This window comes from Eumetopias jubatus, unplaced genomic scaffold (genome assembly GCF_037043125.1).
Source record: "Eumetopias jubatus isolate StellerSeaLion01/CBP00866 unplaced genomic scaffold, mEumJub1_p1.0 scaffold_8, whole genome shotgun sequence".
In the NCBI taxonomy this organism is placed as follows: Eukaryota; Metazoa; Chordata; class Mammalia; order Carnivora; family Otariidae; genus Eumetopias; species Eumetopias jubatus.
In genome coordinates, this window is record NW_028274814.1 from 103,894,571 (window position 1) to 103,918,701 (window position 24,131).

At 36.5% G+C, this 24,131-nt stretch overlaps 1 protein-coding gene and 1 pseudogene across 4 annotated transcripts in view; both read right to left on the reverse strand.

Moving 5' to 3' along the window:
• Positions 1-212: 212 nt before the first annotated feature.
• Positions 213-3,621, reverse strand: LOC114211028 (large ribosomal subunit protein uL15 pseudogene; annotated as a pseudogene).
• Positions 3,622-10,957: 7,336 nt separating this feature from the next.
• PPP1R12A (protein phosphatase 1 regulatory subunit 12A) overlaps positions 10,958-24,131 on the reverse strand; it is a 142,196-nt gene continuing 129,022 nt past the window's right edge. For all 4 annotated transcript variants that reach the window (XM_088025280.1, XM_028105515.2, XM_028105517.2 and 1 more), the window contains 4 exons: positions 23,163-23,267; positions 18,359-18,406; positions 15,678-15,728; positions 10,958-13,143 (listed from right to left, as the gene is read on the reverse strand). In XM_088025280.1, the coding sequence (XP_087881406.1) occupies positions 13,057-13,143; positions 15,678-15,728; positions 18,359-18,406; positions 23,163-23,267 (291 nt within the window). In that variant the 3' untranslated portion in view covers positions 10,958-13,056. The remainder of the gene's footprint in view (positions 13,144-15,677; positions 15,729-18,358; positions 18,407-23,162; positions 23,268-24,131) is intronic.

Genomic DNA, 24,131 nt, shown 5'->3' on the forward strand with positions numbered 1-24,131 from the left:
TCCATAGTGGTTGTACCATTTATATTCCCACCAACAGTGCACAAAAGTCCCCTTTTCTCTACATCCTTACTAATACTTCCTTTTCTTTCTTTCCTTTTTTTTTTTAATAGCCATTTTAACACGTGTGAGGTGGTATCTCATTGTGGTTTTTTTTTTTTTGAAAAGCACTTGTAAGCATTTAATGAACGCCTCCCCCCCCCACCAACGTGGTTTCAAGCTACTAGAACGCAGGCGCCCCTACACCCTTAATCTTCTCCTCTGCTCTTCTACTGAAGAATTTGGCCTTCACGATGACAGGCTGTTTTGGGAGTTTTCCCTTTCCCAAAACTTTGTAGTAGCCCAATCGCACCACATCAATGATAGGAGCAGCTCCAGTCTTGTTTTAGGCGGCATTTACCCGTGTCTGCTCACTGACCAAGGTCCACAGTTTATCAAGGTTGACAGTTGGGCAGAAGCTCTGGTTCCTCTTTAAGTGGTAATGTCTCATACCAACTTTTCCAAAGTAACCTGGGTGATATTTGTCGAAGTTGATCCTGTGGTGATGCATGCCACCAGCATGACCCCGGCCTCCTGGGTGCTTCCGGTGCTTGCCGATGTGGCCGTGGCCGTGGCTCATGTCGCCCCCAAGTTTCTGGGTCCTCAGTCTGGATAGCTGTATGGAAAAAGGTGCTTGGTGATAAGGTGAAAGGGAGGTGGGACAGAGAGTGAATTTGACCGTCTACGAAGGGTCTGTAGGCTCGGGGGGGTCAAGGATCTGCTTCAGGTCACATTCAGCAAAGGTGATGTTACAGACTGGCCCAGGGCCATGCGGCCTCAGCAGGGTGGCGCCTGAGCGCGCGGGCTCCCGTGTCTCGGAGATCGGAACCCCGGGCAGAACACGTGGCCCCAGACTACGGGGCCCATGCTGGCCACCCTGCCCTGAGGCTCGCCATGAGTGGCCTGGAAAACTGGGCCAAGATTGGGGGAAGGTGGGTTGGGGTGCAACATGAGTAGGGTTCGCGGCCTGCACAACCAACGAATTGGACACACAAAAAGCCTCATTTTGATTTGCATTTCCTTGATGATTAGTGATGTTGAGCATCTTCTCATGCATCTGTTGGCCATCTGTATGTCTTCTGTAGTAAAATGTCTATTCAGCTGGCTCAGTCGGTAGAGCATGCAACTCTTGACCTCAGGGTCCTGAGTCCAAGCCCCACACTGGGTGTAGAGCTTGTGAAAGAAAGGAAAGAAAGGAAAGAAAGAACAAAAGAAAGAAAGAAAAGTCTATTCAGATCCTCTGCTCATTTTTTTTTTAAAGTAGTCTCCACACCCAACACAGAGAGTGAACTCACAGCCCTGAGATCAAGACCTGAGCTGAGATCAAGAGTCAGATGCTTAACTAATTGAGCCACCCAGATGCCCCAACTCTGCTCATTTTTTAATTGGAGTTTGGGGATTTTTTTGGTATTGAGTTATGTATTAGTGTTTATATATTTTGCATATTAGCCCCTTATTGGATATATGATTTGCAAATATTTTCTCCTATTCAGTACATTGCCTTTTAATTTTGTTGATGGTTTCCTTTGTTGTGCAGAAACCTTTTAGCTTGATATAATCCTATTTGTTTTGGCTTTTGTTGCCTTTGTTTTTGGAGTCAGATCCAAAAAATCATTGCTGAGATTGATGCAAAGGAGCTTATTGACTATGTTTTCTTCTAGGAGTTTTACAGTTTCAGGATTTCATTCAACTCTTTAATACATTTTTAAAAACTCTAATACATTTTGAGTTAATTTTTGTATATGGTGTAAGATAGTGGTCCAATTTCATTCTTTTGCATGTGGCTGTTCAGTTTTCCCTCATAATTTATTGAAGAGACTGTTCTGTATTGTATATTCTTGCCTTCTTTTTCATAAATTAATTGACCATATGTGTATGGGCTTATTTCTGGGATTTCTATTCTGTTCTTTTGATCTATGTGTCTGGTTTTATGCCAGTGCCATATTATTTTGATTACTAAAGCTTTGTAATACAGTTTGAAATAGGAGAGTGTGATGCCTCCAGCTTTGTCTTTCTCAATGCCAGTTTGGCTAATGGAATCACAAAAGATCCCAAGTAGCCCTATTTGGGGTGCTCAACTTTCTAGTGAAGGTCCCAAAGGTTGGGGTACCTGGTGTGGGGCATGAACCCTCAGTCCTCAGGGAGAAGTTTAGGCTTCATGATATCCCTAATGATTTTGGGTCACTGCACTGGGGTGGGCTTTTTGGTAAGACCATGTCTTTGCTTCTCCTACCAGTCTCAATGTGGCCCTTTTCTTTTGTTGTGGAGGATCTGTCTGGCTAGTTTTCAGGCTTTTTCAGAGGGGATTTTTCCATAAGTAACTATAGATTTGCTACATCTGTGGGAGGAAGTGAGTTCAGGACCTTCCTACATCTTCATCTTGGACTACCCTTTCCCATTTGACTCTTCTTATAGCTTCCATATCTCTGCTGAATTTCCTTGTCTATTTATGTTCCCTACCTTTTCCACTTTAGGCTAATATATTAATCATAATTATTTTAGATTTCCTATCTGATCATTCCATCCATCTCCTATCTAAGTCTGGTTCTGCTGATGGCTTTGTCTCTTGATGATGGGTTTTAAAAAGTTTATGTTTTGTATTTTGTACTTGATTGCTTGTTGCACATAACGTATAGAACAGTAGATACTGAGGCAAATAGTATTTATTATTGGAAGTGACACCCCTTTTTTTGCTAGGCTTGTAGAGGGTTGAGTCAATACAGCTGGAATTGAGCTGGGTTTGTCTTTTGTTGCTGCTGTGTTTACTTTCCAGGTCCCATGTTTTAAATTCTACTGGATTTTTCTTGTGGTTAGGGTGGGAATTGGTTTTCTCAATGTTCTGCTTTTCCCTTACATCTTCTCTTTGAGTTTGTGCTTCAGAGAGGGTCTCTCCATGCTCTTGTCCCTTCCCCAAACAGTAGACTTCTGTTGCTTGTTACTTAATACTTGTTACCTGATGCTTGTTGGGAGGGTGGGGAGGGTGGAGAGAGGCCAGAGGAGCTTCCTGTCATTCTGCTTCAGCCTCAGCCTTAGACTTTGTATTTCTGGTCTCAGAGGTGTGGTTTTTCTTAGTGATTCTGAACATCACCTTGAGGTAGGAAACCTCTATTAGACGGGGACTATACTGGGTGCCTGGGTGGCTCAGTCGGTTAAGCGTCTGCCTTTGGCTCAGGTCATGATCCCAGGGTCCTGGGATCAAGCCCCGCATCGGGCTCCCTCTTCTCCCTCTCCCTCTGTCTGCCGCTCTGCCTGCTTGTGCTGTCTCTGCCAAAGACTGGGACTGTACTTGGAACTTTATAAGCACTGAATAACAAACTCGTTTTATAGTATACCCATATCCTTCCCCAAACAAAAATTTCTGGTTGGGTTCCTTTTGAAGGCATCCACTAAAGGGAATGCTTTCTTCCTTTGAGGTGGATCTGCTCTACTTCAGATTAATTCATCTGATTATGACCCTTCCCAATCCAGTTTCAAGGGTAAAATGTTTCCTAATATTTTTCAGATTGAGGGAGTGAAACTTGCAGCATGCTCCCGACACAGCTAGAGATTTCTTACTCTGTAATGATCATTCTTTTCACTCTCCATCGATAAAGTCTAAAGAGAAAATATTTTTTAAACATTTAATTCAATTTCAGTTCAGGTTATCTGGATTTAAAAACTTTAGACCAGTAGTTCTCAAATTTTATCTTGCATCATAATCCCTTGGAAGGCTTGTTGAAGAAGACTTTTGGGCCTCATCTTCAGTTTCTGATTCATTAGGTCTGGGGTGGGGCCCAAGAACTTGCATGTCTAATAAATTCCCAGTTGATGCTGACACTGTTGGTCTCAGGATGACAATTTGAACTCTGATAGAGATTTACACATCTATATCTATCTGAACTCAATCCAAAAAAGTTTAGCTATATATATATATATATTTAAAGATTTTTTTTATTTATTTGACAGAGAGAGACACAGTGAGAGAAGGAACACAAGCAGGGGGAGTGGGAGAGGGAGAAGCAGGCCTCCTGCGGAGCAGGGAGCCCAATGCGGGGCTCGATCCCAGGACCCTGGGATCATGGCCTGAGCTGAGGGCAGACGCCTAACAACTGAGCCACCCAGGCGCCCCAAAGTTTAGCTATATTAAGTTAGCAGTCCTATAAAGCTAGCCACTTAGGACATGCAGGAAAAATGGATGCATGTTTAGACGTAGTAGAGTCCCTGTAGCATGCTGTGCATTGCTTATGAGGCACTTAACGTAATGCAGGTAGCTTGGGTTTTAAAGGTAAGAAGGTAGTTATGTTGGCTTTCCTTTTTTTTTTTTTAAGATTTTATTTATTTTGAGAGAGTGAGAATGAGAGAGAGAGAGCACATGGGGGGGGGAGGGTCAGAGGGAGAAGCAGACTCCCCGCCAAGCAGGGAGCCTGATGCGGGACTCGATCCAGGGACTCCAGGATCATGACCTGAGCCGAAGGCAGTCACCTAACCGACTGAGCCATCCAGGCGCCCATGTTGGCTTTCCTGATTTAAGCTTGCAAGAGAGCTAGATTTTTAAGACATTTGCCTCCCTCCACCTGGAGTTTTAGGCTTTTTATCTCTCTCTCTAGCAAGGGCATTGGTTACCCTTTTCCTGACCAAATGTATGGGACTGTTGTCAAGTTGCTTGTCTCATTATGAAAAATAATCCTTTTGTTTTGATTTCTTGGCAAACTGTATCTGATTTGTTTGCACGTGTCCTTTTCCTCAGCCCAGGTATGTGTTACGATTGGACACATGATCTTTTAAACTATCACTGGTGTTACTCAAGGTTTATTATCTCTATGATCTTCTTTTAACTGTTAATATTACTATACCTACATTTTAGTTTCTCACAAGGGACTTACTTTCAAATTCTCTATTTCCATTCAGGAGATGGACAAATGATATTATAATGCCATATGTCTCAAAATACAGTCCCTAACCAGCAGTATCAGCATCACCTGGTTAACTTGATAGAAATGCAAATTCACTGGTCCCACTCAAGATCCTAAATACTGAATCAGAAATAGGAGTGGGGCTCAAACTGTGTCTGAACAAGCTCACCAGGTGACTCATATCTGAGTCGTTGTAGAAGAAAGATTAAGCTAACCATTCCCGGGACAGTCCTAGGACAAGAAAGATGGTGGATACTACAAACTGGGATTAAAGTAATCTGATCCTTCTTGGAACATTTTAGCAATTAGAGAAGCACACCTTACAATCTAGATTTTGCTTTTGAAAGCAGAAATGAGAAATGACCATCTGAACAGAAATACTACTACCAAACCAAACCAAACCAAACCCCCCAAAACAAAGCCCACAAGTAAGGACAATGCAATAGGTATACAGACCAATGGTAAAACCAATGAGAAAAATTCTTTTGAGAACTGACCTAAATATTAATTTTGCCCAAAGAACTGATATGCTCTTTTATATCGTATTGATGTTTATAATAATGTTTTTCCATTTCTAACTTGGTTTGTCAGGACTCTTGGCGAATGTTTTACATTTAGTTAAGTTTCCCCTTAGGAGACCTAAGTCTAAGTTTTCTAGTATAATTATTCTTCCTAATTCAAGATTTATAATCCAATTCTTTTTTATAAAAAATAGTATACAAGGCTTTTATTATAAAGAGCTACAAGTTACTGTTGGCAAAAGGGTATGGATAAAAGTACTAAGGTTGCTGAAGAAGCAAGTCTGTCACTCAGGGGCAAGGATAGTGCACAGTATGGGGCCAATACATTTCTAAACGAAGTCTAGCTCATCTAGCTCTTGGTTGCCTCTCTGATCTCTCCTACTCTTCTTGCTCACGTGGCTGCAACATTAGCCTGGGTGTCAGACACTTGAGAACATCTGCATCTCAGGGACTTTGCTTTCCTTGCTCCCTCTGAAAATGCCCTTCTTCCAGATACCTGTGGTATTTTTCCCCTCTCCTTCTTCCAGTTTTGGCTCAAATGTTATCCTTTTTTTTGTTGTTGTGTAAGATTTTATTTTTTTTTAAGTAATCGCTACAACCAACATGGGGCTGGAACTTAACCCTGAGACCAAGAATCACATATTCTACTGACTGAGCCAGCCAAGTGCCACTCAAATGTTATCTTCTCGGTAAGGCCTTCTCTAACCAGCTCCCCCCACCCCCATCCCTGAAATCTCTTATCCTGCTGTTTTTTCCATAGAGCTTGTCTTCTACCATAATGTATTTGCCTATTTCCAATCTTCCCACTATTTGAATGTAACCTCCACAAGGCAAGGATTTTATTGTTGCTTGCTTTGCTTCTGAGTGTGTACCCACCACAGAGGGCAACGTCTGGCATGTAAGTGCTAACAAGAACTTGTTGAATGACTGAAATAAAGTTTGCAGGAATTGGAATGTTTATATTCAGTAGCTTAAAAAACTTAAATCTAGAAGCCAGCTAAGATTTCTTCTTCCACAAAGTGTACATATCAGAATTTAATTATTTGGGTTAATTTGTTCCTTTTTTAAAAATTCAGCAAACACCTACCATGTGCAAGGCACTAGGCTAAGTGCTGAGAACAAAAATGAAAATGACCCTGTCCTTTCAAGGGGTTCACAGTACAGTAAAAGAAACAGCTTAAAAAAAAATTTTAAAACTACAACACCAAGATATATAGGGTGTGGTACACAGAAAATAGTAAAATTTAGCTGCCTTCCCTCTGGTTTTCTACTGCTGGTTACAGTAAAGTAAGTCCTAGACAGATGTGCAGTCTAGTATGGAGTAAGAATGAGAGACAGGACTATAAATTTCAGACAAAAGAATAGATAAGGTAATAAAGCTCTTATGTGGAACATCATTATGTAACAAGGTTAGTCTGATCTGCAGGCTGATAAACAACCAAGAGGGTGGTAGGATATTTTACGAGAAGCACCATGTAAACTTTAAAAGCATCCAAAATTAGTGATGATCCTGACATTCCAACAACTATAAATCTTAATGAAAACAAGAAATATTGAGTAGCAATTATTACCAGTAAGTATTAAAACAATTACTAGCCCATACTTACCACCTGCCTCTTGTATGGCAAATAAATTTTATGTCACATATATAAATTCTCTGCCACTTTCCCCATCTCTCCTCTGTTAACAGCAACTGGGATCCATAAATGGATTAGATTCATACCACTAGAGCCAGTGTCCATGGAATCTGTTGGCACAGATGTGGCATGGTTATAGAGGTGTACCTTTTCCTTCTTTCAGTGGTTGAAGGAAGTCCTCAAAATCCACCTCTTATGTATTTCTCCCTTACTGATCCTAGAGTAAATATTAGATGTTTATGGTAACTGGGTAAATTGTTCCAAAATTTTGTTTTAATAGTCTAAGGAGAAACTATTAAAATTTTTAAATACTACAAGCTTCTTTGAGTCAGATCTCAGGGTCATGAGATTGACTGAGTCCTGCGTGGGGCTCTGTGCTCAGTGGGGAGTCTGCTTAAGATTCTCTCTCCCTCTCTCTGCCCCTCCCCCACTCTCTAAAATAAATGGATAGATCTTAAAAAAAAATGCTACAAGCTTCTTTGGATATAATAAATTACATTCCAAAGTAAATTAGTACTTTTACAAAGTCACAAATTAATGTAATTTCTTCAAAGTAATAATTGCAATTCTGAGCATCTATCCACTAAACTCTAGGAAGTATTCAAGGCACTTTATACAGATATGTCATTTACCCAGAGAAATTGAGCCCAAATGGTTAAGTAATTTGACCAATGTCACACAATCATAAAAGTGGTGAAACTAAGATTTACATCTAGATCTGACTGAATCCAAAAGTCTTTTCTTGTCAGGTGTTTAAAAACATAGAATAAGTAACAAGTGAAAAAATCATGTTGTTGTTATGCTACTGTCTTAGGCCTATTTGGACTTTTGAGTACTTTCTTTTGGGGTGAGGTCATATCTGAGTTAACATAAATACAATTTTTATGTTATATATTGACATTCCACAAATTTCCATTGGGGAGAAAAATTTGTTGCTAAAACCACAGCACTATTAATGTTGCCTATCTTACTTGGGAATAAAAAAGTTCTTGGGAATTAAGCTCCAATCACCAACCAAACATGTCTATTTTTTATGAATGCAGAAGTTGGGGCACCTGGGTGGCTTAGTTGTTAGGCGTCTGCCTCTGGCTCGGGTGATGATCCTGGGGTTCTGGGATCGAGCCCCCGCATTGGGCTCCTTGATCGGCGGGGAGACTGCTTCTCCCTCTCCCACTCCCCCTGCTTGTGTTCCCTCTCTCGCTGTGTCTCTATCAAATAAATAAATAAATAAATAAAATAAATATCTTAAAAATTTTTTTATTATGTTAATCACATCATTAGTTTTTGATGTAGTCTTCCATGATTCATTGTTTGCATGTAACACCCAGTGCTCCATGCAGTACGTGCCCTCCTTAATACCCATCACCAGGCTAACCCATCCCCCCACCCCCTCCCCTCTAGAAGCCTCAGTTTGTTTCTCAGAGTCCATAGTCTCTCTTGGTTTATCTCCCCCTCCAATTCCCGCCCCCCCTTTTTTTCATATAATGTATTATTTGTTTCAGAGGTACAGGTCTGTGATTCAACAGTCTTACACAATTCACAGCGCTCACCATAGCACATGCCTCCCCCAATGTCTATCACCCAATAAAAATCTTTAAAAAAAAAAAGAATGCAGTTCTTTTGCATGTGGGTATGTGAAAATATCTTTAAATACTTGATCTACTGGATACAGTTGGAATTTGCATCAGGGAATCAACTAGCTGCTTGAGCATTAAAGCATTCATCTAAAAAAAATCCCATTATAGGGCAAAATGGTTTAGTAATAAGTTTTAAGGAGAGGAGATATTTAGTTGAGTGTGGGGGCGAGGATGTAGAATTAGAAAAGAATGCAAAAAAAAAAATCAAGAAATGCTATCCTTATCTTAAGCCTAGACATATAAAATAGGCTCATAGGTAACTTATGCAATTTCATGCAAATAAACCATCAAACTAACTAACTGATAATAGTAGAAAAAGTCCGGGATTAAGAGATGGGAAAAACAATGACAACTCCAACTAACTTTGGGTAAGAGCTCTGCTTTGTTAGTTTTGGAATGTTAAAATCAGTTAATAATCTCAGGTTTCTCACCTATAAAATGGAGACAGACTTTATTTACCCAGCCTGTTGTACAGATCAAATGAGATATCCTACTGAAGTGGATTTGTATCAAATCAGACCTGTAAGAAAAACAGACTGTGATGAAGGGGAGAGAAGGTAATTTCTTCTCTTTTCTACTACCAGTCTCCCAGACACTAAAAACACAAAGTACAGGTCCTATTAACTGTATATTATTCAAGACAAAATCTACTAATATTTATACTAAACTTTTCCCCCTTCTTTTTCATTAGCCTTTTAAAATGAAAATCTAGTGAATTTTTGTAACCTATATATTTATTGGCATTCATGTAGTGACAAGTTGTGACAGCCTGGCTCAAAAAAGCTTAGTTAAAATAAACCTTAAAACACTTGTAATAAAATTTCAAGTTATGGTAATTAGAGAATTATTTATGTTACCTTATTATAGAATCTTAAACTTCTGACTCCTATGTTTTAAAATTTATTACTTTGTCATCTGGTCATTTTGTAGGCAAGGAACAGAAATATGACACTGTGTGTCACTTACCTCAGAGAAAGAGCAATCTGTTTACAGGGCACTTAACCCCAGAGAACCTTTCCAAAGTTAAGAAATGTATTTAATTAGAGATATGTGATAAATAGGAAAAGCAATTCATTCTATACCCAATCCTGTAAACCTGTTGTACGTGCACACTCACACACAGAGATCACTCACATACAGTATACAACATGGACATCAGAGAAAAGATTGCTCATCAGTCAGCCTTCATCTTTGCAGCCAAAGGTTTTCACTGATGGATAGTTAATAATTGTTAATGGGGTCTGCTCTGTATTCTGCTTATCATGACAAGTGAAGGACAAACTACAGGGCTATTATGTCCTATGGGAAATACATGGTCCTAGTCTAGAGAGAATTTGGCCTTCTGGATTATCTGCTTCTTAAGACAACAGACTCAGTGAATGTGGACATTCAGAGTTGTGACTGTTTCAGATTGGCCCGAAAGACTAAGTGATAATAAACCTTTAAGCAAAAGAGCAAAGTAGCCTAATGGTTTGGTGAGTATCTACCTTTTATATGAATACTCTCAACACAGCTTGACAGCTGCTTTTCATTTGGCTTTGAAGTATTGGCATGTGAACTTATTTTATGTAGGACAAACAACAGTAATATCTTTCGTTCTGTGAGCTTGCACAGGGTAAAGTACTGGAACTAGAATTCAATTCTTGTTGTATTTAAACATAGGCTTACTACAAGTCCTCTACCAAAGTTCCGAAGCTGAAAGTGCCTCCTTGAGAGTTACAGTTACAGATGTGTAAGTAGATGGGGGGGTTGAACTTTGGACAAACCTAGGTTGAAGAATGATCTAATATTTTACATCTCAATGGAATATTATCTTTATATGCATTCCCAACCCCATGTGTGCAGCTAAGAAAAAAGCACAGGTTTAATTTAGAAACCACAAAATGTTTATGTAAATGAAATCTTGTGCTACAAAGCTACTATCTTGAGACTCACTGTTATTATTTTTTACCCACCTATTATCATAAAAAAACTAGTTCTCAGATTCTGCATACAGACAGCTTTATGTAAAATATATAAACATTTGTCCAAATTGGTACACAGATTGCATAAATATGGCAATTAAGATTGCATTTACAGATGTGCATGTACAATGTTGTGCAAATTATCACAATATTACAATTTCAGAAATTATTCAAATTGGAATCCAAGTAAAGCAATTAGTGAAAAAATACCCATGCAGAATTTAAATATCTCAGAACAAAATTTAAATGTCTTCAGTAAAAGGTCACACATTTAAAATAGTTTTATTCATTTTATTTGTATATGTCAAAATACATTTTTATTTCCAAAATAGTGGGTTTTGCAACTAGTTTCATGCAGAAACAAGGTCTGCTCAATACTACCAATAAAACCAATATAATAGCACAGTAGCTGTTCAGTTTTAGATACAAAGAATAAATAACCTAAATACAAAACACTAAAATATTAGAAACATGTATTTAATCATTCTTCACAGGCATCCAAACTTCACAAATATAATCCTTAGCATGCCTAACTGTTGTGCAACCAGAACATGTTGCAGTCACTCAAACTGATCAATTATCTGTATATTTTACGTCCACATAAGACCATGGAAATTCTCTATATTCAGACCCACCATTCATACAGTTCAAATATAACCAAAAATAAAATTCCCATAACTATCCTTGTACCTTTAAAAATCAAGAATCCTGAGCTTGGTAGTAAGAGCATAACCTTATATCTTCATAAAACCAATCAAGAGAGAGAGGACTTAAAATCCTGCTTACCAAAACACCCTTTCCCAGCCCCAAAGTAATCTAAAATAGGCAGTAGAACACAATGACCTTTTAAAATGAAGGGGTACAAATTCACATTTAATATAGTATACAATACAATCAATAATACAATTAGCTACTATAAGCTTTATGATGTACAATTTATTCAAATGGCTGAACTGTTCAGTGGTTAAGGAGACAGTTATGTGCCAGAAAGATGTAGTATTTTTTGCATGGTTTGATGAAAATATAAAAGCTATTTGTCCAAAGAAAAGCCATCTTCACTAGGTACTTGGTTTTGCTTTTTTTTTTCTTTTCTTTTTTTTTTAAAAAGGCCACTGAAATGTATAAAATGGTCTGAACATGATGGTGGTATCAAAGTCAATGCCTCTTCACATGGCATAACAGTGCATTTTACATTAACTCACGGGTTAAGTCTGCAAATGATTTCATAGCATTACTTTGGCTAGCACAACAGTTTTAGACAGCACTCAGATAAATATAGGTATGTGAAATGTGAAGCAATTATCTTATGCAACTTTAATTGTGGTTGAATACTACCAAATGAAAACTGGAAATAAAAGTAAAAGCACTTTACAGTAGAAAACTTTTGTAAAGATAGGGCTCCATATAATGTGTTACTTTTAAAGTCTTTATATCACATTGTTAGCAAATTTTGTTTTAACACTATTATGGAGTAGCCTACTTTGCATTAACAGACATTTGAAATAAGGAAATAGTCAAGCATACCATGTGGTGTTCTAAAAATCAAAACAATACACTTATTTATATATACAGCATCACTCAGTACCTGCTAAAATGAACGTGAAGATTACAGAATCTAACATCTTATACTACAATAATAAAAAACAAACAAAAACAAAAAGTGACCAATGAAGGCAGAAAATAGGGCTTAAAAGAACCTAATCTCAATTGACTTTAAAGCATTCATATAAGAAATAAATGCATATTGCACAAACAGTGAAAGCAAATGTTCCACCAAGCAATTCAGTTCCAGGTGGAAGACAACACAGCATTAGCCTAATACATAACAACGATATCAGAAGAACGAGTGTTCTTTTCTGTAAATGAGAAAGCTGTGAAAACATAGAAGAGTCTGCCACATGAAGAGTTAGAAGGAAAAAAATACAAACCCAAACTTAGATGTAAAGCAAAAAATTAAATATCGAAAAACTGGAACTGTGGCACATCAAAAAATGTTGAATAACTGTCTTCTGTGAGAGCTGAAAGTTTTTGTTGACACAAAAGTATTTATGTACAACTAAGGCTTACTGGTTAAGTATCTGAGGCATATCTGGCCTTGAACACTTTCCTTATATGCTGGAGCTGTAAACAAGTTTTCTCAGTCATTAAAAAAAAAATCTTCTCAGCAGCTGCATTAACATGAAACAATGGTCTTGATACAAGAAAAAAAAAAAACCAGAAAATTGAACAAAACAAAATTCCTAGATAAGAGGGCATTTGGCAGGATATCCAAAAATGACAGTCTCCAAGGATTCTTCCCAGGCTTCCAGTGACTGTCAGTTATGGTCCACTGGGTTGCTAATATGTGCAATTCCATTATTTGCTGCTTTTTATTTGGAAAGTTTGCTTATAACTCTTATCAAGGCCCCATTTTCATCCTTTAGCCTCTGGTTGTCTGCTTTTAAGTCTGGTAACATCTGTGAGGGGGAGAAATTAAAGAAAAAGTTTTACTTCAATAAGAAGATACAATGTTACTCTTAATAAATTTTATGTTTTCACCACAAGACACATGAACAAGCTTTGTCAGTTATATAAATTTCTAGTGGCTAAAACGTATATGAAAGAAAGAAAAAACTTGATTTGTGAAGCTAATTAGTTTAATAAATGATGGAATTAAAAGTTTATTCTCCCAAAGTTATCAACTGGAATGTACTAAATCACTTGCTATTTATGACTCACAAGCACACCATATTAGAGCAGCCAAAAAAATGAAGCCTGTTTTTGTTAGGATGGGCTCTCAAAGGGAGTTCCTCTAAGACTTCCTGTCAGCACCTAAACCGAGGCCTTTTACTTTACTTACATCAGACCTCAAACCACAGTACTTACTATTATTCCACAAGGAAACCAGCCTATTTAGCAAAGTTTTGAGGAAGTTAGACTTGTTCTAAATTATTAAAATTTCTTAAAGGATTCATCTGTCGTACCAAGTTTAAGCATGTAGTACAATGTGTGATCCAAGATAGGTGGCTCATTAAATTAGAATAATTATTACTATTATTAGAATAGTATAAAATAATTTATAAGCCAAAGTAGTCAGGCTGTGTTTATGAAAATATCTAAGCACTGAAAAAACCACCAGTATTGGGAGCAAACAGAAAAACACATCCTCACATCCTCAAAGCAAATCTATTTTCTGTTTTACAGACAAACTGAAGGAGGGGGTAGAAATGTTATCAGTAAACTGGATTTTCCACTAAGAATGAATTAAATCAGATGTGCTCTGCCAGATTTGTTTGCTAGGAAGTGGGACAGCTTATATTTTGGATGTTAAAAAACATGCTCTCCAAGATAACTTAAATATCTTTTCAGTATTGTTTCTCAGCTATCAAAATGTACTAGGTTGTAAAATTAGATAAAAGTAAAACTTCTTCGCAAAATTACTTAAAACAAAAGCTTTATGAAGAGTTTAACTTTATGTGGAACCAATCAATTCTTGTGTTCACAATGTATGGATATAAAATACAGTAATCTGAAGTTTATGTATTAGGATACCTCTGTAATAAAGAACTAAGTGAATATATTAACTAAAGTGGTTCTGATTGAAAATGGTATTATTTTTGAAAAATAGATAAAGCATGCTTAATCTTCAACATATTAATTATATGTAAAACATTTTATACTGCTTATGGTTCCATTTTCTTTCTAGTAAAGAATTTTAAAATTATATTTAAATATTTAATCCCTAAAATATTTGTAGAGCCAAAAATGTGCATAAGCTTTGCAAAAGTGCAGACAAGTCTTTAAATCCCTAAATCATTTCCTAAATTTATTGTAGTTTATCAGTCAGAATATACAATTAGTGACACTTTCTAACATTCTGAGAAGCCATGCATAATTAACAGTTATATGATAAGCTTCAGACACAATGGCATTAATTTGTAAAAGTGAGCTTAAGACACGCTTACTAATACAAAAACACCTGCCTGGCTCTACCAAGAAGAAATGATGAAACTATAAATTATAGGTTCACAGACTGCAGATGCCTACAGAACCCTGAGCGCTTGGCTACCACTCTTGTCAAGGCCCTATTCTCAGTCAGCAGTCGCTCATTTAACTCTCTCAGAGTTTGAATTTGCTTTATTTGGTGCAGGTTCTGCAGGAATTAGAACATAAAGAAATAAAATATAAAAAAATAAGAAAATGGAAAAGAGTACAATAAAAACACAAAGAATCACAGATAACGAATATAAGAAGAAAAAATTAAGAGTCTTGACTATAAGGATATTCATTCCATGAAATCTGCAAAGGTAAATAGTCCTAAAATTCCATATCAAACAAAATACATAACAAAATCGAAAACTTTGTCTCCAAAGCCATTCAAAATGTTTTAATAAGGAACCAAATTTGGTAATAATTAAATCTTGAAATTCTAATTTTATGGGCACATTTTCCTATGTATCAGTTCATTAATTCATAATGTGATAAACATATTTTATGCAAGATAATACAATAAACTATGCTATTTTTTTCCCCTAGCAAAGAGGGTTCCTTCCAACATTCAAAACAAATAGATACTTCTACAGGTAATTCAGAGTTCAATAAAACATAGTTCTGCTCGTCTACTACTGTAATGTCCTTTATTTTCAAAGGAAAATATTTTTGTATGGCTACCCCCACCACCATTTACTCTCCAAGAAACAGAGCATGTGAAATGTGAAGAATAACTAATAGATCCCCAACCTTATATTCATTATTGTCTAATTTTTTCTATACCTGAACATCAAAAGAGCCAAAAAAACTAATCAACAAAATGATTTGAATTGTAAACGTTCTCCTAGCTCACATAAAACCTGGACTTAGGAAGAAAGAGAAGCACAAGATATAGATAACTCACAAATTACATAATCAGTATTGAGAACAATTAACGTAAACATAGTATCTATAAGAGTACTGTAACATGTGAGTTGATAAACAGCACTGTCTCTCATAAGCAGAAGTATGGTTTACTTACTTTGAGCTCTTCTTCCATTTCAGATATTCTTCTTTCTAGAGCTCTTCGTTCCTAGATCAATTTAAGGTACCAATATTAATCACATAATTATTATATTCTTAATTTTCTTCTAAATTGTGAAAGAAGTGATACTTTAGAGTTAAAAATCAAATCAGGAGCAGTGTGGAAAAAGATGTGATGCCAGTGATGTGTAAAGAGCTTTCTAAATTTTGAGAGAAGTAAATATGAAGATTATGATTTTTATTAATTTCTATAAGCTCTTTATTCAAAGCTTTGACTTTCTAGTAAGATGCTACATAACATGTTCAAACTATTTTTTTAGTTCACATAAAACTGAGGAATAAACCAGTATTCAAGACTGAGGATTATATAGAAAAGAAAAAAAAAACACACATAGATGCAATTATTCTACAGTGACAGAAGCAGAAACGCAAGCAGCAAACATGCCTAAATTTCAAAAGGATCAAAGAGAAGTTCATCTCCTCCACCTATAATGTTTACTAGCCCACATTTATACAATTGACTTTACAGCTTTGTATTTAGGTTGATACTGTGTGCAGCATTAACGCAGTGAATCTAACGAAGAAGCAACTGCAGCACTTATTTTAAAGTACCTCCTTTCGAAGAGTGACAGGCAAAGGCAACATACATTACTGCAGTGTACAGTTTTATTCTCCCTTAAATAATAAGCATTCTAGGGTGTTACGCAAAAAGCAAGCAGCAGTAATTAATGTGCTGTAAAACTTTGGTTGTTAGGTCATACCGCCCAGAAGATACTGACTCTTGCCGGTCACCTTTCAGATACAAACCATTTAAATTTAGTTTAATCACTATGAATTTCCAAGACATTCTTTCCCAGATTAATAATTAATGTTGATATTTAGTAAAGCAGTACATTTATTGTAAATGTTAATGTTTTTTAGATTATGTGATGTAAAAAGTAGATGGAATCCTACTCATAGTCTTTTAAGTACCGTGTTATTCTATTAATAGCTTGTTTAAACACTATTATATAGACAAAAATGTTATCTTCTATGAACAGAATTTTCTCCTAGTTAGTAATACGGCCATGACTAATTCATAAAAACCACTGCACTTCCCAAAACGCTAGGATATATAGCGTCATATCTGATCCTCATAACTTGGTGAAATCTCATAAATAGCATGCATATTTCCTACTGCCCTCATCATCCTCAATTTTGTTAGGTACCTTCAAGATTTTTAACTACTTTCTGGTAAAGCAAGACAAGAACACTATACCAAACTGTCTTGTTGCCAAGGCAGCATCTATAAAGTGGTAGGCAATTTCTTCTGTTTGACAAACTTACCAACATCAGAAAATATGATTAAGAGAAAATACATGTAAAATGCTTAGCCCAGTGCCTGCCTGGTACATTATAGTACTGAATAAATGTTAGCAGTTATTATCAATACTATGATTACTAATATTTGTTAAATTGAAAGTAAATTAGCTACTTTGTAGTTTATTTGCATTTGATAGGCAGACAAAGGAGGTCAGGTGAGAATGTCAGAGTATGAACATGTGTACTATGTGTGCACAAGCCTAGATAAAAAAGGACACTCTTTTTTTTTGGTAAAAAAGGTAAATTGGCTATTTTTATAATGGGATGGAAGAAAATGTTTTATTAACTGCTCCTGATTATTTCTTTGACCTAGCTACCCAGGATGTGCTTTCTCCTCCAGCTGAGACCTTGTAGGTCTAGCCACTGCTCACTTGGGACTAACAGACACTCTTTTCCTTTAACTTTTGATCATTTATACATTCTCAACTGCTCAGACTAAACTTGCAGAGTTCTTCACAGCCACTGCCAGACCTCTGAGCAATAACAATAATAAATGGAGAAATACAAGTGAATATATTATTGCCAAATAAAAAATTATAGAAAGACATAAAAGGGCAAAAGGCTTTTCTAGTAATCAATTTTTTTGTTTAAAATATACTATTTCGGGGTGCCTGGGTGGCTCACTTGGTTAAGCGACTGCCTTCGGCTCAGATCATGATCCTGGAGTCCCGGGATCGAGTCCCGCATCAGGCTCCCTGCTCAGCAGGGAGTCTGCTTCTCCCTCTGACCCTCCTCCCTCTCATGCTCTCTATCATTCTCTCTCTCTCTCAATAAATAAAATCTTTAAAAAAAAATAAAATATACTATTAATAAGTTAAATATTTAAATTCAAAATTAAATAAAGTATCATTAACTTTAAAAGAAATGTGAGAATTTGATATCTTTAGAATCTCTACAAACTTTAAGAATGGATTTAAATTTTCCAAAGAATTAAACTAAATGTATACACGATCAAAATGTTTTAAGTATACCACCACAGAAAACCAAAGAGATAAATGGCATTTCAAAAACATCAGATTCACTACCACAATGTGTACATTTCAGAATCAAGGCAAAGATTTTTTTAATCTGTTGAAAGAATAACATGGTAAATGAAGTCTTAATACCTAGAGGTAAGGTAATTTCACATCTAGAGAGATCCCACAGAACTGTATAAAGAAGCTAAGCCAGAAAACATTCATGATTAAATTAGTATTAATCTACACTAACAAAAACTACCATTCATAAAGATAAAACTAAAAGAAAACAAAAAAACCTACTATTGCTTATGTAAAACAATAAAGGGGGAAATGATTAATTAATAAAATGGATACTTACCCTTTTTTCCATTTCTAATAGTGACCTATCAGCAAACCTTTCTTGTCTCTGTAACAAAGAAAGAAATATAAAAAGGGATATAAGTGCAGTAAAGGTGGGGGGGGTGAAGGAGGACCACAGTAACTCCTCTAGTGGTGTTCAAATAAATCACAATATTCAGGTAGAGTAATACACAGGTATAAATAAAGAAAAGAGAGAACAATTTTGTATTAAAACAATATAAATTTAGAGTTAAAGGAATACTTAGAAATAGAGTGGTTTCCACAGCTCTCATGGTCTAACCCATGACTTTTCCTCAGGTCTTTACACAGTATAGTAGGGGCTAAGGATGGGTCTGTGTGGAGCAGTACTGTGGAGCAAAACCACAAACACCCTAGAGTTTCTTCTCTGACGCTCAAGCACTCTCTTACACGCCACTAGGAGGAGCGGCTAATCTGAACGGCCAGATTCTAGGACCCTGGCTGAAAGGTAGCTGGGACCAGGACGAGTGAGTACCCGTGCAGCCAAGCCAGTAAACTGGCCTGAATTCTGTTGTCTCTCACAGCTCAGTATTGCTCACTCTCTATCTAGAGTTTTCTTTTCCAAACATCCATGTTCCAAAATTGGTAAGAAAGTTCACACCCCCTGCCACTTAAAAGAAATCCTAGCTATATAGCTTTTCTTCTCTTGGTGAGCTTAGGGCTCTCCTTTTTCCTGCTTCCTGTATTATGCTATCACAACTCAAAGTTGACAAAATCCTGAGATTTGGGAGATGGAAAAGACCCTTGTGGTTTTAAGCCACATGTTATAGCTATCACCTGAGGGCTCTGCATGTGGATCCTGAGTAAAGGCCCAGTTAAAAACAAGGGGTATCCTAGGTGTGCTGGGTGGCTCAGTTGGTTGGTTGTCTGACCTCTGCTCAGGTCATGATCTCAGGGTCCTGGGATCTAGCCCTGAGCTGGGCTCCTTGCTCAGCAGGGAGTCTTCTTCTCTCTCTGCTCTTCCTCCCACTTATATACTCTCTCTCTCCAGTAAATAAACAAAATCTTAAAAACAAAAACAAGTGGTATCCTAGTTCTTACACTAACTTCTGTACATATATCTTCCTTGGGATTCCTGGTCAGTTGGCTATAAAAACCATCAAATGACTCATTTCTCAAAAGTGAATTTGCTGAATAATCTATTTTACCAATTTACCAAAAATGGTTTTTCACAACTTTAACAAGAATGCTCTTTTATGACTATTAACCACAAAATATACTTACAAATATATTTCATCATTGTTTCTTTTTTCTTTTTATTTTTAAATTTTATTTTTAAGTAATCTCTACACCCAACATGGGGCTCGAACCTACAACCCCAAGAACAATAGTTGTGCTCTACTGACTGAGCCAGTCAGGCGCCCTAAACGATTCTTTATGTAATTTTCTGTTCTGTCAACCATTTCAGCATTCATACTTTAGTCTCCTCAAGGCCTGTAACCTAAGTTACTTTTTGATCTTCTTTTCACAATTTCTTTTTTATGGTTATGGTATATAAAATGTAAAGATCTAATCACAGCCAGGTGTCCTTCCTTTTCTCTGTTGTTTTAAATGGTTTTATGCTTTTGTGCTTACTCTTTCTGGAAAAATAAAAGTTGGCGTATTTTAATTACTTATTGTTAGAAATCAAATTCAGAATTTCAAGTATGAGGAGAGTTTCCAGCTAATTCTGATTTTTTTGATGTTTTTAAATTTAAATTTATATTTAACTGCTAAAAATGCAGAACAAAGGCTAATATGCCCCTTGAAGATTTGCAAATGAATCCTAAACACCGCTTTAAATAAAGACTGAAAAATGTAGGGATGCCTGGATGGCTCCATCAGAACAGCATGGGACTCTTGATCTCAGGGTCATGAGTTTGAGCCCCATGCTGGGTGTAGAGATTACTTGGGGGAAAAAAAAAAAGACTGAAAAATTTAAAAATGACATTCAAAAGCACCCCAAAGAATTCAGAAACAGCTGAAACAATGCCATTACATACAAGTTAATAAAATTTTAGATGGAAAATTAGCATTTTTTGAGGATTTTTCTTCATATAGGAACATTTTAGCAATTTTATGATTCATCTGCTCATTTCTTAAGTTAAGAAATCAAGTTGAGTTAATATTTTTGGTTAATGTTCTAGTTAAAGCTGCTAAAATCATTATTAGTGAATCTAGTGAATTGGCATTTGACAAAATACTATTCATCAAACCAGTTTCTGGTAAATCAGCCTATTTCCCTCCATTGGAGACTACAGGAAGGAGGGTGGCTGGACGCAGGCAGGATTCAGGGATTCTAAAGTCACAGGGCACCTGGGTGGCTCAGTTGTTAACTGTCTGCCTTCGGCTCAGGTCATGATCCCAGGGTCGTGGGACTCAGGGAGTCTGCTTCTCCCTCTCCCACTCCCTCTGCTTGTGTTCCCTCTCTCACTGTGTCTCTCTCTGTCAAATAAATAAAATCTTAAAAAAAAAAAAAAAGAATTCTAAGTCCCTTGGCCAAGTATTATTAAACACACTATTAAGAGGATGATAGTTGGATAAAACTCCATGCAACTGTCAAACTGCTACCACTATGTATACCCATGAATAGTTATGGGAGTAATGCCCCAAAAAGAAAATAAAAATCAGGTGGAATGATTCTTGGTAGACTTAAATGCTCAGGATAAATACTCTAAAATTGAACAAAAAGTTTAATGCTTATCAGTTTTGCTTTTACATGTACTCTTAAATTTTAAAAACATTTACATAGTTTTTCCAACTAAGATATTAACTCTGAATATTTACCAGTATCTTACACTCCGAATTACCCTTTCCATTATTCATTCAGTATACTGGGCATGGTACTCAGAATGTCTGCTAAGGCAGTTAATAGTAACTTGTTTTTCTGGCCACAATCCATAGGATCAGAAATTGGTACACGACCCAAAGGCAACTTGCTCTAAGGTTGTCCAGTGTCCTATGAAATAGTCACTAACAGGACTGCTCCATGCTGATAATAACTGGCTAATTCTATCAGATCCCCTTTCTTGCAGACTTTGAATGAGAGACATCTAGGAAGAATTAAACGACAACAGGGTAGGCAGAACAGAGATACAGAGAAGGTAGTAAGTAGTAGAAACATCGATTAGCTGACTCACCGTACTGACAGGACAGAGCAATAGAAAGCAGTGGACGTTTTTATTTAGAAAACGTTATGATCCAATCTCTCAAGCTAGAGTTATTTTCAGAAAACTAGTGATGGTATTTTTGTGTGAGGAGGCTCATGAAGCTACTAATACAACCCAGAGAATGATGACTTTCCAGTTTACCATGACGTCTAAGTTACCCTAGCAAGTTGTAACTTGAATGACGTTCCAAGTTTTTATGACACCTCACTATGAAACGTGTTCTTATTCTGACTTACTTCTCTGTGTATCTTTATAGTAAACCCTCATCAACTGATGGAATCTGCAGAGCCTTTTAAAAAATTTTTATTGTTATGTTAATCACTATATATTATATCATTAGTTTTTGATGTAGTGTTCCATGATTCATTGTTTGTGCATAACACCCAGTGCTCCATGCAGAACGTGCCCTCTTTAATACCCATCACCAGGCTGACCTATCCCCCCACCCCCCTCCCCTCCAGAACCCTCAGTTTGTTTTTCAGAGTCCATCGTCTCTCATGGTTCGTCTCCCCCTCCTACTTCCCCCCCTTCATTCTTCCCCTCCTGCTATCTTCTTTTTTTAGCTTTAACTCCTGGAATTTTAGCAAAGCCTCCATTGTGCACAAACAACTGCTTCACAATGTAATAGTGGTTAACAACAACAAAAGGGGGACCTGGTAACAAGTGTAAGTTCAACATAGAGAATTAACTTTTTAAAAGATTATAAAAAAGATGAATGTAAAAGAATGACCAAAGAAAGTATAGTCTCATTTATGGAACCAGAGATGTCATTTCTAGATAAGTGATTTCAAACTGGATTCCAAACGCTGAACTGTAGAAATGTGTTTATGCTACAAAGTCTCATGTTAAAATTAAACAAATTTGTTTTCTTAAAAATTACAAGACTGCTTAGAGCCTTTTAACACATGAATAGTATCCTGTAAAATCTCCAAGATGTAATATAGTATTTCCCATGAAATACTTGGGTCACAAAACTCTTTTCTTTGAAGGGGGACAGGTGGAGAATGAGGAAGGAATGTGCCTATTACTATCTCCCACAATTAGTATTCCATGGAAAAAGCTTGGGAAACAATTCCTAGATCATACACAGCCTAGATCATATGTATATGGTTGTGAATTTTGTTTGGCTATCCCAATTTTCTTGTCTAAAACGGTCTCCTGTAGGCTGTTGCACAGAAGTTAAGTAAAAAGAGTTAATGACAAACTATCTTCTAGCTTTAGTATATCAAATTAATTTTGGGAATAAACAGGAAATATTTATAATGAATAAAAATGATTATAAATTATAAAATTTTTAATGGCTTTAAGAAGATTCCATATAGATGCTTTCAATGCCTTGCTACATTTCGTATGCTGGAAATAAGCATTTAAGCCCTTTATGTAACACAACATAGGTATTTTTGGCTTAAAAATACTTCAATTTTCCATTATAAGGTTTTACTTCTATATTTCAATTTATTCTAGAAAGAAGTAAATGAAGTTATGTATTATTTTGATTCCTTCTTAGTAATAAGCTATTATCAGTAACCAAACTTATGTTTCAAAGAAACACCTGAGAATATTTCAATCTAATTTTTTAGACAGAATAAATCAAAACCATTACCTTCAGGGTAACAAAGAGAAAAAGGTACAAACCTGGGTGGCCTTTTCCAACTGTAATTTAAGATCGGTCAGTTCCATATTTGTATCATGTAGCTGTGCTTTCAGTTTTTCATTTTCAGCTAGAATTTGTTCATAAAGCTATAAAAATTAGGGTAGAACAACAAATTACTTTTCTGCTCTCTTAATATTTTAAGGTTTCTCACTGATTACCTTGCAATATTAAAACAGAAAGATTAATGTAACATATGAGCCATTAAAGGATATGTTAAAAATATTTCAATGCTTTATGGTTGCAAGGCAAAAATTTTTGGTTATGCAGGTATTTGTCCCATGTAAACTCTTTAACACATTAGTTCCAGTTTTTAAAATTTAAGACTTCACTGAAAAATCTAACTTTTCTATTTCCATTAACAAATCTTCAGTTATATGGTAAAGAGGAACCACACAGAGCAACTATAGCTACAGCTGAGGAGCCACTGTGATCTTCATCTGGGGTCTGTGAGCTTTTCTGCCTACATTCTCCCTTGAATTCCTGACACTGACATGGAGCATCAGTTGTATTTATCATTGTAATTGTACTGCTTCTACTAAAATTTGAAGGTAAGTGAACTATTTCTTGAATACTTCCTAACATTTGAATCTACTACTTTCTCCCCCATCTCTCCTGCTACGAGTATAGATGCTTAAAATCATCTCTTATCTAGACTATTCTAGTATTAGAATTGTTTTCCTGACCTCCAATTTGTCCTATACATAGGAGCAAGAGTTAACTTTTTCTAAAATGACAATCTCAATTTCTTATGCCAACCACTCCGTTAACCCGGACATCAGAAACCCCAAATAGCTTCCCGGCATTCTCAGTACAAAGATCCCCTTAGGATAGCTTGTGAAGCACCATACAGTCTAGCCCTGGCCTGTACATCTAAGTGTAACCTCACAAGACCATCTCTTCTGCCCTACTAGCTATACTGAAGATTTAATCACTTCAATGCATCCCGTGCC